Source organism: Adelges cooleyi, unplaced genomic scaffold (genome assembly GCF_023614345.1).
Source record: "Adelges cooleyi isolate 19-005CV unplaced genomic scaffold, UGA_ACOO_1.1 ACOO_flye_CR_arks_rails_tigmint_CR_PRNA_376, whole genome shotgun sequence".
NCBI classification, from domain to species: domain Eukaryota; kingdom Metazoa; phylum Arthropoda; class Insecta; order Hemiptera; family Adelgidae; genus Adelges; species Adelges cooleyi.
Genome location: NW_026096053.1, coordinates 11915281 through 11935173, shown reverse-complemented (window position 1 = coordinate 11935173; position 19893 = coordinate 11915281). Strand labels below are relative to the sequence as shown.

At 30.7% G+C, this 19893-nt stretch overlaps 1 protein-coding gene across 2 annotated transcripts; it reads left to right on the top strand.

The window, feature by feature from the left end:
- Positions 1 to 1495: 1495 nt before the first annotated feature.
- On the top strand, positions 1496 to 19385 carry LOC126840953 (uncharacterized). Of its 2 annotated transcripts, XM_050577054.1 has the most exons (14): positions 1496 to 2091; positions 5926 to 6068; positions 11822 to 11839; positions 12085 to 12259; positions 12322 to 12395; positions 12475 to 12696; positions 12761 to 12894; positions 13244 to 13427; positions 13763 to 13938; positions 14008 to 17089; positions 17486 to 17630; positions 17718 to 17834; positions 17901 to 18053; positions 18117 to 19385. In XM_050577054.1, exons 1-14 carry the CDS (start codon positions 2010 to 2012, stop codon positions 18422 to 18424), a joined length of 5013 nt encoding a protein of 1670 aa, XP_050433011.1. In that variant the 5' UTR covers positions 1496 to 2009; the 3' UTR covers positions 18425 to 19385. The 2 variants fall into 2 exon arrangements, with proteins under 2 accessions (XP_050433011.1, XP_050433012.1); XM_050577055.1 differs by lacking the exon at positions 11822 to 11839.
- Positions 19386 to 19893: the final 508 nt, after the last annotated feature.

The window sequence follows — 19893 nt, the reverse complement described above, 5'->3', positions numbered from 1 at the left end:
TACATTACTTGGGTTTTTATATTTATGCATACAACTTGGATTATGCATTTTAAAATTGTCCCGGCACGGAACGATACTAATATCATCAGTGGAGTATGCGAAAAAGGTCCTCGTTGTCCGTTGTTTATTACCTCCAAAATCCAATACTTATATCCTCACAAAAATACAAAATTTTAAGTGTACTTCCAGAACCTGTGCAAAATTCTTACCTTAAAAATTGTCGTCGAAAAACTGCGAATTGCTTCTATTTCTTATCGTGACTTTTAGTGTCATAAACTACTACTTGCCTCCCCTTGCCAGGTAACTATATAGTCAATATTTTTCATTCGAGCTGCCTCCCAAGAATATCCGAATTCCCTTCGGTGACTTTTATTTTCCTATGGTAACATTTTGGGTCAAAGAATACTAGTTGCCTCCCGCGTTAGATAACAAATATTTTTCATCCGTATTGCCTACCAAGAGTATCTGATTTTATGCATTAATAGTTTACCCAACAAAAGATGACAAAGTAACTGTCCATAAAGCGGCGATTGCGTGGTATTTTCATTAAGTTTTTGTTTAGTTTATGCAATTTTGTGCAAAATACACACTATGATACATTTTTTTTAAATTTATATACAATTTGGTAGTATGAATATTGCAAGTATGTATGTAAAACTATAAAATAAATATAATATACGTTTTAACTGGTTTATAAGGGATCGTTGGAAAGGAATATTCGAATATCCTTGGGAGGCAACTCAAATGGAAAATATTGACTACTTGGCCTGGGAGACTACTGGTACTCTTGTACCCAAAGGATTACGATAAGAAATAAAGGTCATCGTAGGCAACTAGTACATAATTTTGACGACCACCTGAGGATGGGAGGTAACTGGTATGTACTGATTCGATCGAAAAAAAAGTGTACTTACAGATTTTCGAGAAGCTTGTAAGTTATGTTATAACTCCACTATAAATCAGTCTTATTTTCAGACCTTAGAGATCCCAAAATAATGAAAGTTTCCTCTCATACTTTATCGGTTCACAAACTTATATTGATAATGCTATATCTAAAGAAAACTCCATACAAATTTTACTTCGTTTAATACTCTTTTTAAAAAAGTATTCAACTTATTTTGAAAAATATGTACATTTTTTAGGTGTTTTTCTCGATTTTAAAGATACTTTAAGTACTTTTTAGGTACGAATTTTGTTACATGACTTGCACCGTTTTACTTTTGACGGGCTCGATAATAAAAATTATGTATTATGGCTTGCCATCTAGCGGACGTGTCTGAAACAACTCGCCCCCTCGGTCAATTTGTTATCAGCTGCAGCAGCAGCTGCTGACGGTCATGTATTCGTGTACCGCGGTTCCGTTATCACTGTAACAACCACTACCGCGGTCACGAGAAGCTACAGCTGCCGCAGCTGGTGATGAGATAAGCGAGCTTGCGTACACAGGTATTCCGTGTTGCGGATCGTCCCGACTACTTGCACAGTGTTGCAAAACGGCGCATACAGTAAACCGTAGTAAACTCGGCGATCACCGTGCCCGTGATTCCGTTTTCCCCACCTCGAGAACGAACCCACCCCGAAACGGACCAGATAGCACCGTGGATCGTATAGCTGTAGCTGTTGCAAGCGAGTAGTGAGTCACGGTTTCGCGTAGAACCGTCGTAAAATAATTATCGCGCATTTCCGGTAGTAGGTATCCCTTATCCGTTTTATTTTTTTTTGTTATTTTTTAAATTTGGTTTTTTTTTTTTCGTTAACGCCTCGTCCGAATTTCTTTTACTCTCCGTCCGGCCGTTCTTGACGTGGATAAAATAATAATAAATAATATGTTTAGCGGATCGGTGCCGTCGACCGTTTTCTAAACAACCGATTGCGATCGCCGCCGTACGCGTGCCAGTAAACTAATATGTCGCGCTACCCGTCGGCCAGACGGATCCGTTTTATCAGCAATGTTCATAACGGATGATTAGAACAATGGCCAAAATCCAGTGCCCCAGTCCGAGTTAAATATGGAACGTACGACCATCCTGCTGTCGTTGGGCTTGATCGTCTCGACCTGGATTAAGACGACGGTCTCATTTCCAGTTGGAGGTGATAAGAATATTGCAATCTTAATACTATACCTATTATAACTAAAAATTTACAATCCAATTGATTAGTTGTAATAATATTCTCTACTTGGGCCTGTTAACTCGGTGTTGTGTTTATCTACTAAGTGATCGTCAACAAAAATCTATGATAATAAAATAACATCGATAGATATCGAGCAATACAAACTAGGTATGATGGTTCATGTATGTTAGGTACGAGAGACCATAGTACCTTACCAAAGGTAATAGAGTCACAATCAAGTTTTTCAGAAAATAGGTTAGCTATTTGTTTCTGTAAGACCTCAGTAAGCTCGCTTGATCTTGATTTTATCAGAAACGTATACAACTTGAAAATTACATTAAATCACTTTAGGTAAATCGGTTTAAATTTAAATGGTAAAACATAAAAACTGTTGGTTGAAAGAGTTATTTTACATTAGTTGGCAGTTGCTCAATTATAGTATAACACAAACAAAGTTTTAAAAACAAAAAATATTAGTTAGTAGATAAACATTTACCTAGTGATGCACAGGTCTTTAACCTTTTCCTCAAGCTCCTAATCTAGTCAAATCTTTTAGACGTATTTACAATAAGATTCTTTACAGCTGCCAAATGATGTTTTCTTATTATGTACTATAAACATTGTCAACTGTATACACTTTTGACATTTCACATTCCTAAACACAATTTACAGTTTCATAATTTAATTATAAACAGAAATCTTTATAATCTAATGAAATTTATCATCATACAATTATAATTTCCGTTTAATTTTTTAATGTATAATACTTAACTATTTTATATGTTAGCTGAACATACTTTATAGTGTTTACACTGTTTTTAACTAAAGATAATAAAATAACCGATTTTTACACAATTTTTTGTATAACAATTACATTTGGATTTTTTATCCTACTTTCCCGGACATAGTCCAGACCTATTTTATCTGATCTTTTTATCTCAGACTTTTTTACAATTTATCAAACTCTATAATATTTTAAAACTATTTAATTTAAAATGTTTACTAAAATTAATTAGTAGTCAATAAACGTCATTACGATCATTCTGATAATATACACATTCTGTAACCAAGATAGCATAAATTTATTAAACATTCAACCCTCACATTCAGAAAAAAATGTTCACAATAAGCCATTTATCCGTTCTAGTATAGTACAATAGAACACAATCTCGGTAATCTAGCTCTGTAATAGTCCATCACGTCAAAGTGCAGTTATTATTGTAGTAAATTTAACATTTTATTGAACTTTAAAACATACTGATGGTATTAGTGTTTGTTTTTAATCATCTATTGTACATTCTTTGACTAAAACATATCATATCCCATACAATTTTGTCTTGTTCTCAATATAAAATTATCTTGTGCAATAACAAAAATTTGTTTATTCTTGTTTTATAGCAGATATTTTAGTTACTATATTTTTTTTTTTTTATAGTATAAATTTAACTTGTTCAGCTGTACGTGACTCCTTTTAAAATAATATTAATGAAATATCATGTCCACAAGATTACCTGAGCTATTTATTTTTGTTTTCTTTTGACAAACTACACTTCTAGTTTTTTACTTAACCTAGTTATCACTACTTACTAGAATAAGTCTACTAGATGACGCCAATGCCAAAGTTCTATTGGCTAAATGCCATGTAAACCTAATATTATGTCACATAAAATATAAATTTATATTTTATTTATTAATAAAAAGAGATTGTTTGGATAATTATATTTTCAATGTTAAGACATTGAATGACATTGGCATGGTAAAATTTCTTATTTTGGTGAAATTGAGTCATAACATAACCTTGTTAATTTTTCTCAAAACTTAACAAATTTCAATTGTTTTAAACAAAAATAATGATTTTTTTTTTTAATTTTCATCAGTAGTTTATTTTGAAATACATAAAATAAAAAATATCATGTAATATTAGCTTTTAAATAACTAATTAAATGAATAAACATGTATCTAAATTCTAACAAAATAAAAATAAAACAAATTCAATGTTTCTTATGCTTAGACTTTTTTATCTTTATGGAGATTAAAAATGCAACTAATATTTATACTATGACTAATTACTGTTAGTTAATGTCAAACATGAATGTATATATTTATAATATATATTATACAATTTGATTGCTTAATCGTTTGTTTGTTCTATTACGGATTACCATAAGATTTCTATAGATAAATATATTTATTGATTTCATAAATAACCGGAAACTGATTGTTAGACCCTAAAAAAATTCGGACACAGCTTCGAATCTCAACATAAATATTAACCTAATTTATTTTATTCCTTAACTTTATAAGCAATTTGAAAAATAACAAAGTGCTACAATTATTCTGATATGATATTGAATAATAATTATTGTATTGTGAATTATGTATCTCACGTCTTGTGGCTGTGACTCATGTTACACAAGAGAGTTCTTTTAGAAATTTCTTTTAAATGAGCAAATAGAGATCAGAACAAACAAGTTTTCATTAGCTTTAATTTATTATTATTTCGTGTAAGGTACTATTTACAAAATTATTTTTAACCGATTTAAATAACAAAGATTTTTAATAAAATATTACTAATATATAATTTAAAAAATTTTAATTTTTTATTAGATTTGACAATTACTTGTTCACTTAAAAAAAATTGGTAGTGGATTAAATAATTTTTGCACTTTTTAGTGGAGTATATTATTTTAACTTGTCACAAGTTATTTGGGCTGGTAAAAAGTGTAACTGTGTTTAAGACTAGAAGCACAACCTAGCCTAACATATCCTATCCGCCACCTGAACACACATTTATATTTATATATATATATATATATGCAAATTATTATACAAAATTTGTGTTTATTTATTTAAAGTATAGTGTTACCAATACCTACCTATATTTTAAAAATAATTAAGCTTCTTTAATATTTTTAATTTTAATATTATAGGTGTACAGCTACATTAATACAATTTACATGATTGTTGTTAAATAGACAATAGTAATTTAAATAAATCTATTGCAAATTAATTGTATGCAAAAATGATCCTCCAAAATAGAGTATTTTTATTTTCAAAAGGTTATGTAATGTATCATTAATCATTGGTATTATGTACTTTTTTTTGTTTTATGATACTTTAAAAAAAAAAATAGATTACTTCAAAATGTTTTAAAGAACATCTGTTCACACAATGTCCAATCCTGTAGCCACAAAATAATTGTATTAATTAATAATTTGTATTTACTATAGGTCTTATATTTTTACTGATATACCTAGTTCACCTGAATAAATACTATGATACATTTTTATTTACAAAAACAGCGAGGTTTGTGACACAACTATTACATATTATGTATAAAGATATAGCCCAAAGCACAACGAATAAACACACTCAATGTGCTATTAGTCACCATTATTTTGTCTTCTGTTTCTTATCTTCCTACTACTAAAATTTACAATTTTCTACCACCTACACGACATGATACGTATGATTAATTAATTTTTTGAAATTTAAAATATTTTTTTTTTTATAAGGAATACATATTATAATTTTTAGAAAAGAATTAAAAATAAAAAAAACTAAATAGCTAGATGAAAAATGTAGTGGTCAAAGAAAACCTAACAGTAAAATTCAATTAGGTTATAAAATTTAAACAAACTTTTTACTTTAGTTAGTGGATTTGAACAAAAATACTTACAAATTGTCAAAAATTATTTTGACATTTATCGTTAAGGATTAAAGAGTATTAAACTATAATAGCGTAACAAAATAACATTTAAATTGTTGAGTAAAAATAAATTACAATAAAACATTTTTTTTTTTTTTTTGCAGTTGTTGATTCTAGCCCCACCTTATTGGGCAGCTATAATCTATGGTTGGAAGCATCAATCGTGGCTGTTTTTTTCACCATTTGTATAGTTGTTTTCCTTGTCGGATGCTTAGATTGTTGCAGGAATAATCGATTCAGTTTTAAGGTAATTATACTCAAAATAAATAACGAATTCACCCTGTTAAGTTAATAAGCATTTTTACTTTTAAAATATTTCAATTAACATTCAGTCAAATATAATCATTCTTTTTACATTTATTGAAAATCATACATTTTAATTTAAGTGCATATTACATTAGTACATTACAAAGTATAGACATTGACTATACAATTAAATGTTTGCACGCGCCTGAATATAATTATTGGTAGTTACTTATTTTATTTTACTATTTTATTTCCTTGTCATATTGTAATATAGAATAATTTACTGAGAAATGCATCATGACATGCATAAATTACATCATAATGTGTTATTTTATGAAAATTATAAAGAATTGTAAAATTAAATTTGTTTCAAATGTTGCAATTTAAGCTAGAACGTGCAATTTTATTTAATACATAAAAAACCAGCTAGACGTGTCCTAATGACTTTAATTGATAATATCCTCAATGGTTCGCAATGTTGCTTGAAAAAACAATCCTTATAACTACTAGTTTTTACAGTTACATTCACCTGGTTTATAGCAGACTGGATTCTGGATTCCATGGTCGATTAGGTATTTACATTATCAAAAGCTCTAAAGTGTAATTCTTTTCTAATAATATCTACCCATCACCAAAAAAAAATCCCTAACCAATTTTTACTAACTATGTAAAAATATTTAATTATGTTACAACATAGTTCTGAATCAGTTAAGTTGTATACTATTTTGACACAGCTATCCATCGATTAAGTATTATATGTAAATGTAACAACTAATATATTCATAGCTGTTGAATAAGTACATTTTTTTATTAATTTGAATTACATTTATAAAAAATTGTCATTTTTTCACTGGAAAAATAATTTCACGTATTTGAAATTTCAGTTTTGTTCTTTAGTTTGACTATTAACTATCTATTAGTGAAATTATTTAAATGTTCAAATAATTACCCAAATTATTCAAAAAATAAATTTAAATATAGTTGACCTAATTATTAGAATATTCTAATAATTATTAAAACTATTTGAATATTAGAATTTAAATCACTACCCTATTTTCTAGTTTATCTTTAACCTAATAAATTAGGTTACCAATTGTTGATACTCTCGTGGACTGACTACACCCAAAAACTAAAAACTTGGAAACTATTATACAAATATTAACTCAAGTTTTTTGTGCATTGTAAAAATAATGACATGGAGATGCAATTATTTTTATGGATTCCCACCGTGATTTTTCTACACGCTGTCACAACAACAAACTATAGATACTATATACTTTTAAAATCATATTTTATATTTTTTTTATGGTTGACCTTCAGCTGGTTAGCAAAATATGTTCTTGAAGTATGACGCCATTTTATATTCAAATTATTACAAATAAGTTAAATTTTAAAGAATTATGTGATGTGGAAAGCAAAAAAAGGATCTCTTGTTGGCAAAGTTCATTTGGAGATAAATGCCAACACAAACTTCTAACTGCAATAACTTTTTTTTTGATAACAACTAATTCCCTTTTCGGCCACTCCAGTTTACCAATAACAATATATTTGGAAGCCAGTGATTTAAAAATATATATTATATTATCATTTATTATTCCAAGTGAATATTCTATGTTCTAATTTTTCATGTAACTTAAGTTTTTCTTTTAAAATTTAACAATTAAAACTCGGTAAATAGTAACATCTTCACCTTAGTTCCATTAGGCTTTGCAATGAGCTGGTAATGAAGGTATTGTCATTTAATTATTAAACACTAAATACAAGTACACGAATCGATAACGGTTATTAGTTTTGGAGTTTGGTTATTAGTTTGAAAAAAGTGCCGCTCCGAAATTTGTGTCCGAAAACTGAAATTTGAATTCATAAGATTAATTTTGTGCAATTTATTTTAGTAATTATATACAATGACCTTATTTTTAGGCTAACGAGTATATTATAGAGAAAAAACCAATATTTTATTTTTTATTTATCATATTGAATCGTTAAATCCTTCGAGAATTAATAGTTTGTTTAAGCTACATTTTACTAGTTTAAATTATTTCTAACATTAATGCATACACTCGCATACGCACAGATTAAGTACATGCATGCAAACCTGAAGGTTTTTTTTTTTATAAAATAAATTGGCACACGCTCCTCTTCAGTTTAGGTACCTACATATCATTAGGTTCGCTGTAGTAAATCCATTCAGTAGGCCGACAATGATTGCGTATAATTTTGTATACATGTCTTGTAAACCGTTTATATTATGTTGAAAGTAGTTTTATGGGGGCTGGTAAGATATAAAAATAATGGGATTTGCTCGTGAGTATGCATGAGTATATCTGTAGAAATTGTACTAGTTTCTGAATGGTCAGTTAGGTGTAATAATATGATCGTTTGTAAAAGGCATTCTTCAACTCGAATAATTGGTTTACCGACGGAGACTTGCGATTTGCGGTAAACCGAAAATGCGGTGTGATTCACATATTATATTAGAGATCCAATAATATTATTACTGTATTCAATAGTGGCCCGCCGTGGTGACAGTGATTTTTTTTAATACATATCAGCTGTATGATTAATGGTTTTCCCTACAAAAATATTATAATTTCGGTTATTGTCTTCTTTATTTTTACAAACCGTTTGGTCTGATATTTAGGACAAGCGATTATAATAATAATAATAACGACACTACTTATATTATATGTATAGGTAGGTATTAACTTTGAAAAAAAAATACTTCTCTCTCTCTCTCTCTCCTATCTCTGCCGTCTACCATTACACTGTTCATTTTTTTTTCCATAAACACTATAAATAGATTACCTAGTAATTTCGTAAATAAATTATAATAAATGTCGACTTGAAATTATCAAATGTCCTATTTTCTCGCACCCAAACTAATCTATTTCGTTTTCGCATGACAATATACAATATGCGTACAACACCTACAATCCTATGTCCTACATAACATATTTTTAACCAGAATCGTACAGCCAACCGATATTCTGCATAGGTACGGTCTTATGTTTTCCATTCTTCGTCTCCCGTTTGAGCAATGTTTGTTTAACTCTTTAATACTTGTTTACTGGTGACTTGTTTTAAACACAACACTAGTCCGATTATAAAATTAAACGTAATTAGAAGAGAATTGTAATTTGAAAAAAAAGTTAAAATAAGTTGTTAACCAAAAAACACCATTGTATTGTTGATTTCGTTTTTTTTTTTTGTTGTTGTTTCGAGACTATAAATACACATATTTTTTTTAAAACAAAATCTGTTGTCTTATGACTAATAGCTGAAATCAGGCCAAAAATCGTAAAGAATTTTCATTTTCTAAAATTCGTGTTCAGATGTTATTTTAGACCTTATTAGGAATAGGAGAAAAAACTGAATCGTTATGAAATTAATTATTGGATTACTTGACTTCAAGTATAATTATTTCAAATCAAATATAACTTCGTTAATTTATCTAAAATTATGCGTTGTACATAATAATCATACAGTTTTTTTTTACATTGAACCCGGACTAGATATCGCTCTAGTTGTTATATGATGTTCTGAAACTTATTTTTTAAAACCGGTAAAACCGTTGGAAAATAGACTAAAAAAACCATACTCCCGTTGATTCGACTTGATTGCCGATAACTCTTTTGCATAATATATTATTATAATTAATGTATTTTTTTTTTGACGCCATTTAAATACCTCTACGATCCGATGTATTTTGTGATATTGTTTTTTTTTTGTCTGTCAACAAATGAGTCACTTCGGTAAATAAAAAAAAAATTTAATTTTAAAACCTACTGTCTACACTATATTCCAATATAACGGCTCTAAAACATAATCAGAGAAAAACACAAACGTGGCATTATTCCAACAAATATTGTTTTATCAGATGGTTATTGGAGGCAAAAGTGTGTAAGAAACGCCGTTGAAAATCCAACAACAGATACAAATTAAGGACTTTATACTACGTGTGTTCAGTTTCCAAGATACTTTAACCGTGCCTCTTTACAGTTTGAGAGCTGTAAACAATTTTTTTTTAAACACTCATTAAGTAAATAACCTTGTAGACACTAGACAATTTGTTTTTTTGTTTGTTATATTTCAGCGCATTAGTAATTCTAACAAGTGATTCATCGTATGGTAAAAATTTAAAAACTGCATTGACAAAATAATATTTACTAAAATAAAATATATGATAATGTATGAAAATAATATTTGTGGAAGATTCTTATTATACCAAGTAGGGGTTCCTTTATGTTATATTATGTAGATTTTTTGGCTATTGTTGGTTATAAGAACTGAACAAATAACCAAATTACTACTTTATATTTTAGTACTTTTATTTATCTAAAATGTGATCAATATAATAAATTGTCGGGTGCCTAAATATTTCTATTGTATAAAAAAAAAAAAAATTATTAAAATTGTGACCGAATAAATCCAAACGAGGTTATAAAAAATGATTGAAGCTCCGTTTTTTACACAGAATTTTTATGTAAATATGTTTTATTTAGACAAATATTTACATATTGCATTTGTATTGAGCAGTTACTAATTACTTAAGTCTTAAAAATGGCTATAAAATAAAAACAAATTTTGCTGTCCCTAAAAAGCATTGTTTTCTGAAAATTCTACTAAATTATGACAAATTTACCTAAAAAAAAAAATGTTATTGTATAATTCATATGATATAAACAAATAGTTTGTACTGACAAAGACTTTGAAATAGACGTGTACAAGGATAACGCTCGCAATAAAGCCAGTTTTTTTGTAACACCAAAAAAATCACGGGTAAGGTTTTATATATTTTTTTTTAGTTACTATTTAAGAAAGTCTACTTGCTTTTCCACTTTTTTTTATCTTTTATGTTTTCGTTGTACAATCGTTGTGGTTAACAAACACACGTGCCTATTCGATCGGGCCCGGGCTTTCTAAATTCAATTAATTATAGCTTAAGTACAGACAGTGTGCTTTTGTACTATTTAATCGCAACACAAGAGTTGGTCGTTATTTTTCCTATACTTAGGCCGTGTAAAAAACAACGGCTTTAATCCAAATCCAACTGCACTGTCGTCGCCGACGATGATGATGGCCGACAAGAATAATATCACTATGCTTTCGGTTTCTGCGTGTTGTGTGTGACGGCGCTTGTAATTATTATTAGGTGCGATGATGATTTCGCCATAGACGGTTTTTCGCTACCGAATCAAAACGACGTTTTTTTCTCTCATTGTGTATATTATGTCCCCTGTATTGTGTGTTGTGTATAGTCTCGAGCATGACCAATGCGCGGGTTTCCATTGTCGAATGGAGAACGTTGACCTCATAAACTATCGTCTGTGCAGCAGTTTAATAACAATATATTATATATTATTATTATTATTATAAAATAGGCCCGCGAGAGAGAAGAATAGTTGGTCCGCGATTAATGTTGTTGCGGACATCAGTTCTTATCTCGACTGTGTACCATTCCACCGTTTCCTTTCAATTTCCAAACGGTCATTTAGTTGACGATCTTCGTCACACGAGCCGGTTTTGCAGCTCGAACCAAACCGCCGTGATATTTAATAACTAATGGAAGACTATTATGATAAACACAATAGTAATGAAAATATTAACATCCTGCGGGACATTGTTTATGTAGTATAACCGTACTCTGATCTGTACGTCATCAGCGGTGTACGATTGTTATTTAAATTGAATAAAAAAATACCTACATTTTATTAACATGACCGTATTATTTTTGTTTATGCTGCCCGCCAACAGGGTCGGAGTCTATCACAGGTTTGACAAATAATAATAAAATCATAAAATATCATTTTTATTAAGAGTTGGCAAAAAACCCAAACCCCAAAAAGTAACCAATTTTTTTTTTTTTTTTGCTTAAACCTAGTTGGTATAAAATATGAGTTCCAAAAAAAACGTATCTGGGTTGGTGAAAACAAACCCGGGTAATTGCCAACTCTAATCAATTCTTTTGCATTTGATTAAACTATTGACTCTAACATTGTCTATTTCTTTAATTTCAGGAATTCCAAAATGAAGTGTTGCCTTCAAGAGATTTCAGTTCTCCGGGGTTGGCGTTCGTCAACCCGATCAGCAACCTCCGAAATAACACTTTGTCACGATCCGAATCTACCGTCATTAATATTGAACAGCTCTCGCCTTCGATAAAATATCAATCGTTGTTGAAAGAATGGCTAAGTATGCATGATCAATTCAAATAGCTTATTAACGATTTAACGGTTGTGTCTTGTTGTTTTCAGATGATCCGCTCTCAAATTTTCCAAGATCACGATTGCAGTTTCATCATGAATTGGGTTCTGGATGGTTTGGAAGGGTAAAAGCCATTTTTTTACATTTTACTATTACCAATGTTATAATCATTATTGTCTGTATCTCTTGCTTGATTTGAATAGGTGGTCAGTGGTGAAGCGGTTGCTTTGAACAATGGGGACAGTAATAAAGTTGTGGTCCGCATCCTCAGAGACGATGCAACTGATGCAGAACGTCTGAAGTTCCTACAGGAAGCCGGTCCGCATAAAATTAAAGGGAAAAATGTAAATTACCTAGTGTTAAGCCTTGTTGCGGCTTGCATCAAGATGGACCCATTACTTTTAATATTCGAATCCAGCCCATGGGTGAGTCGCTCATTAAACACTCCTAATTGAACTTGAACAATTATTTTTATAACATTATTAATAGGGCGACTTAAAATCGTGGCTACGCAAACACGCCGACACTAGTGAACACGAAACGCAGTTAGAACGTAAACTCAAAATGTCCGTTCAAGTGGTCAATGGTCTTTTGCAGTACTTGAAAAGCGGTGTTGTACACACGTAAGAAAACTATGTCATATTTATACTTTTACTTTTCTTCTGACGTTAAAATACTTTTAATTGTGTTAACAATTTCATGTATTGAAAGATTAAGTTGAAAATGTTCATATGTATCTTTGTCATTGTTTGTATGCTGATATTTCAGACTCATTTCAGAGTCTATCTTCTCGAGATACCTATTAAGGGTCTGTATTGTCAGCACACGAATAAAGACGTGGATACATCTGAAAATTATCTAGTTGAATCAAATGCTTTTCCGATCACTTGACCAACATATAATACCTAATTTTTGCTCTAAGCTAATTTTTTCTAAAAATTATTGTAATATATATATTTATACATTTTTCAGCGATGTAGCTGCACGTAACTTTTTAGTTTTTCCCGATAACGTAGTAAAGATCGGTGATTACGGTATTAGTACACAAACGTACAAAGAAGATTATTATGTCACCGAAGAAGGCGTTGCATTACCTATTCGGTGGAGTGCTCCTGAAACTTTGAATGTGTCAGAATCAATTATTGAAACAAAAAAGGTAATATCACCAAATTATAAGCAAGTTTTACTTGAGATCTAACACTGGTTCACAAAGTCAAATTTTACAATTTTACTTTAAACTTGTGGTATTATTTTAAAAATATAGTAAACATTTCTTTTGTATAAAAATAAATTTTCTCAAATTTGACTTTTGTTTAAGCATTGTAAACTAGGTTCCTTCTTTAATTATATTTAGAAGAAAAAGTACATTGGTGTCTAAGCTATAACAATTTCATCCGAAATGGTTCATCTTATTGAATTGAAAAGTTGTTGGCTAAAACGCGGTGTACACGGGAAAGTTGGTATACAACTTTAAACTTGCATCTGTTTTAGGTTACTGTAGAAGGAAATGTATGGAGTGCCGGAGTTGTGATATGGGAAATAATGGAAAATGGTGCTCAACCCTATGGTTCGCTTAGTGATTTAGCTGTTCTATCTGCTGTATTTATTGAGCGAACACCTCTTTTACTTCCCCCAATTTCCAAACATCACAAACTGACTCAACAAATGTAAGTTCTATTATTTTCTTTGTTTTTATTTGTTTTTATGAGTTTGTGTTATTTTTTTAAAATTTGTAGATATCAAGTGATGTTGCGTTGTTGGAATACAGATGTGACAAAAAGGCCAACGTTTCCTGAAATTATATCTTCATTGGAAGAAACGTATAGCGTACTAAAAGCGAATTTCGATACTAGTCCGATATATTCTAAAGATTTTGTGAAAAGCGACAGTGATTCGGGTATGAGTTCGGTCAATAGATCAAAGTCCTGTGACGTTCAAATATATCCAGACGATATAAGCGACGTTAGTTCTCAACCGTCTGCGTCAAGCGGTGTCGATGTGTTTAACTCATCTAAAAAGTCTCCGTCCTTGGAAATATTACACGGGTCATTGGAAGACCTGTCTGCAGCAAATGATCCTTGGACAACAACAGACGACAGTATTAAATTTATGGAAGGTATAAATAACGCAATAAGAGAATTAGATGAAGCTTTAGCAGGTGAGCCAATATCGTCCGATGAATGTACTCCGCCAGTTGTCAACTTTAGACTCGGACCCATAGCCAGCAATACAATTAGCCGTCCATTGTTTGAAAGTACTTTCAATGATGATTCTTACTTGGGAAGACGGTCGGGAAATGAATCGTCGGGAACGGATACAGAAGATGAGCATTGGAGATTGAGAATTGAAAGAGGAGAATTTTCTGAAAAAGTTAAACAAAAATCCAAAAGTGTTGCTGATTTAATGATACTAACACATATCGATGCTAGTGAAAGTAGCGAAAGTGATACTCCTCTCAACTCGTTTTCCAGACAAAATAGTTTTAAATATCAACGCTTAGCTGCTCCTTTATTGAATAGCTTAACTTTTACTAGCGACAGCGATTTAAGGAATGCTCAAAACGATCACGATTTTCAAGATACATTGAAAAAATTTCAAACGGCATTGAAAAACGGAGATGATGATTCGCTCTCATATTTGTCTTTGCAAATTGATAATAGTATGAAGGTCAAAAAGGATGTTAAGGTGGCCGGTACCAATCCTTTTTTAGAGATTGATGCCTCGGAAAAAACTAATCAAAATAATAATCCTTTCATTTTGCCAAACACAAATCATTGTTCAACGATAGCTTGTAATTCTTCCGTCCTCTTGGGTCCGTGCGAGAACTTCACTATAGATTACTTTAAAGGGATAACGTCTTCCTTATTAGAAAATTCCAAGGATAAAACCACTCAGGATAAATCAATATTTGAGAACTTCAGTTTTACATTTAATCCATATGAATCAATGAAATGGGATTCCAGTGTATTTGACTTTAACAAAAGCGTTCAAAACGAATCAGACGACACGATAAGTGAGAGCAAAACTAAAGAAGATAATTCCAACATTATTAAAGAGTCAAACTATAACACTTTGGAATCGGACTCGGGACATACATCGGATCACACAAACTGTGAGGATTTTTCAACCAAGGAAACGTTGGAAAACAAGATTACAAGTACACAAAGTTTTCCATTTGAGTCGAATGAAGCTTATAATTATTACAATAATACCATAGTTTTGAAAAACGGTTCGGACGATTCTGGTTGTGAAATTGAGCAAATAACTAGCGAAGACGGTAGTACAGAATTTCTGAACGACAAATCAGAAGATGAAGATGACAATGAAATAACAGTGATCAAAGCTCATGATTTGTATGAGGAATGCAAAAACTCAAATATAGAAGATGTTTTGAAGTTGAGCGATAATCCAAGTGAAACAAAAAGTCAATATGAAATCGATGACATAATTGAAGGACTGTCGGAGTCGTGGTATCTGCATCCACAGCAAAAGAATACTTCCGGTTGGCTACCAGATAATCTGAACCAAGATGACGACGATAGCGGTGAAAAACGACAGTTGTCTTTAGACGAAGAATACGCAGAAGCTATAAGACAAGAACTACGAGGTAAAGTCAACCAAAACGATAATGACTCAAGAAATTTAGATACGTCGATGGAAGAAAACTGTAAAGAGAGTGATAACGAAGAACATGCAAATAGTATGGTTAATCATTATAACGCTTATCCTCCTCCGCTGTCTACGATCTTTGAAGAAGACGAGGACGAAAGTCAAGAAATTGCAGATTATTTTTCCAATAACCCTAGTCCTTCTTGTTTGTTATCAGAAACATCTACCGATGGATTAGTCATAAGCAGAGAAAAGCTCGTCGATTCATCTTTTGAGATGGACGATATTCAAGATGACGTTTTGATAGTTGATACAATAACCAATGAAGCAATCATTTTAGATACTGATGTATCTGAGAAACAGGAAATAAAAGCGCTTAACGAAACATACACAATCGAAGAACTAAACTCTGATACAGATGACATATTAGAAACTTTAGAATCTGACACCGTTACGACATATTCACCGGATTCCTTGTCGCCGGGTTCAACTAGCAAAACCGTACCTGCAATTTCTTACTCGTCTTCTGAAACAGCTGAGCTTTCCGACCAGTTTATTTCGCCCACATACAGTGATAATGATTTGCCTTTAGACAAACAAAATAATGCCTTAAAAAGCATAGAACAGCTACTGAGTTGTCCGCAGCAAAAAAAGTCAAGCGAACACTTGGACGTTAAGGAAAGTATACAAAATGCCAGCTGGTTAAAAATGTTTTTAAGTTCAGAAAACGGTTTGGTTCACTCTACGTCGTTACCGAATTCTATCAATTTTAATATCGACAATTGGCCAACCGTGAATGAGTTGACTACCATCAGCAATTCAGTACCTAACCTAACGATTAGCGATGTTGAAAATCCTCTAAGTAGTGTTTTTATGAACGAAACGGATTGTTGGAAGAGTTTAGATACTACGACGCCAATAGCAAAATTAAAAAATCACAGAGACTTCAAAGTGTCTCTTGTAAATGAAAAAGTTAGTGAGCAAACGCCTACCAAGTCATTTGGAATCCCATCGCCCGATAATAATGTATTGGAAAATTGGAAAACTGTGTTCGGTGAAACGGATCTCATAGACAACGTGCAGGATGAGAAAGGTAGTACAAAGTCTGACGACGTTAGTGAAGATGATGAAGTGGAATTTGTGCCATCTACTTGGGACAGCAATGCTACGCCTAATAAAACCTCATTACGGAGTACAAATTCTCAGGCGGTAAGTCATACTTTGACAAATACATACTGACGAATTTAAAACTAATAAAATTATTAGTGTTTAAAGTATACACTTAAAGCATTAACTTCACATTCACATTCAATAATAATAAAAAAACAAAACATTCATAGTCTACGAAATTGACACATTAATTTACAAACAATTCCTACAAAAGTTCTAAAGAAGAACATTCATTTAACTAAAAAAATATTTTTTAAATTAAAAAGAATCTATTGCCAAAATTACATTTTTTTTTTATGAATAGTGTTAAATGAACAAGTCAAAAATTGTTCATTCTCGACAATAAACTCAACGTGTTCTTCGAGAGCTTGTTTAATGAAAATAAATGTTTTCTTTCCATACTTTAAATACATTTGTATTTTACTTTCTTTCCAGAGTGCAAAAAAGTCTGTTTCATTTAAACAACAAAATTATCACTGTGTCTATGAGTATCCGAGAGATGAAAGCGAGACTTATGATTTAGATGTTGGACCTATTTGGGAACGTACTCCGAATTATTTTGATTTATCTACGTTCAGTGGTATGTTCGATATTATCCTTTAAGTATAAACCTGGAATACAGAATTATTTTAGCTGTAAAATTTAATTCAAAATTATTTGTTATCAGATTGGGGATCTGGTCCAACTAAAAACGAAGCAGCGATTAGTCCGACATATATTGATGAAGAAGGAACAAGCTCAACACATACATTAAATCTCGAAAACAGTTTTAGTTTTCCTACTGGTGAGCAGTTGCAACTTATTTTTAAGATTGACTGAATTATAATATTTCTTTTTTCTAAAATTTCAGCATCGTTCGATGATGATTTCTATATAAGTAGTTCGAATCAGCCATTCGAAACCAGTCAAAGTCAATTTTTCCCTGGCCACAGTTCAACTGACGTTGAAGATTCGTTTGAACCAAACGCTGCCGACTTAAAGCCGCTAAAGCCTAAATGCATATGTAATTACTACTCGTATTAGATATCTTCAATGGCCTAAGTTAATGTTTGTTTAATTTTTGCAGCTACCAAGAAAATAAGTGAAGATATATCTGAGCCGGATTCACTGGCCAACGCGATTACTTTGGACGAAGAATTAGCCAAAGCCGAGATGGACAACATGGATATAAAAACGCTCGGTAAGATATTATCGTTGAAAATCGATAACAACTCTAAAGACTCCAATGATTGTAAGACGCCGAAAGAAGGACCGCTTTCGCCTACTTTAGGCGAGTTGTGTCATACGAAACAGCGTTTGACTTTAAACCTAAACAAGTCGACGTCTATACCATCACCAGCTAACGTCACTGAAAAATTCAACAAAAATGATTAAACAGACTTGCAATATAAGTCGAAAAATATCATAAACTTGTTTGTACTTACCAAACATATTACGTATTTTTTTTTTTTGTAAGAAATACAAAATGTTTGTTTTTAACAGGATTTTTCAGTCTTACAAAATTTCGTGTATAATTTTATTTTTATTTTTTTTTTTTAATTGTGCATCACATAAGTTAGGATACAAGTTTAATTATAAGTACAGCACAACAATAGGAAATGATTGTTAATATCTTTGTAAAAGTTGCCTAATGATCTGAAATGTTCTGTTTGACGTTCCTTAATATTTAAAAATGTAAATTACAAATTGTTAGAGTAATATAATAAGTCTTAACCTATGTAAGAAATGTTTTATTAGTTACTAACATTATTATTAATAATAGTTTTTAAAACTATGTTCCAAGTGTAAATATTTGTTTTTATTATAAAGGGGAAAGGTAGACATTTTTTTTTTACTCGCCGTCCATAATCATAAAATAACTTCCCATTATCATTAAAATTCTTAAAAAACAAATACTAAAAACTAAAACATAACAGTTGTTTTTGTTGAATGTTTTATATATTTTTGGTTCAAATGATCTGTTGAGGCTCACAAAAAGTATACTAGGAATTGTGTAAAAATAATTTGACATTGTAAATATTAATATTAAGTAGTTTTTATTATTATTTTGTAATAATTGTTTATTATGTTTAATTTTTTTTTTTTTTTTGTTATACTCCCATTAGTGAATCTTAAAAGTGTTTAATGCCAAATATGTAACACTTCTCCTGTTTTATTAGTGCCTATGTTGTTTTTTCTTTTATAAAATTGGGTATATGTTATGAAGTTATGTATAACAGTGTATCTCCATGACGTGTATGATGAACGCAATTATTGGACTATCAGTATTAGATTGCCCTCATTGTTGTTTCTTTTTATACATATATTCTAATAAACAAATACATGTCTCATCGAACACACACCTATTGTTTATTGTTCTCAGTACCTGTCAATTAACTATTTAATTTTTAATAAAAAAAAATATGTATACCTAGTATTTTATTATATCCGTGTTGATATATTTTATGTAGTTAAATCTTGCATCAAATTCAAATTTACCAAAAAGTTTTAGTTTATCGTTAATAACTAAAAATAAAAACAGCCAGTACCGTGGGGATTGGTGAGGTCTGGTCTACTGGTCGACAAAAAATATAGTTCTTATTCCTGCTCATCATCAAGCCTTATTACCATTAAGCACATTAATTCCTAAACAATTACATTATCAATATTACAATTTGTTCTTTATACTTTAATCAAAACGTTTGTTTGAAAGTGATTTTATTACTCACATATAATCAATAATTCCTACAGTCCTGTGACTAACTGACTTCACTATGATCCATTCACACTATGCTGGTGTTGTTATTTATTATTCAAACTTATTAAGAAAAATATAGTTAAAATTATATATAAAATAAAATATA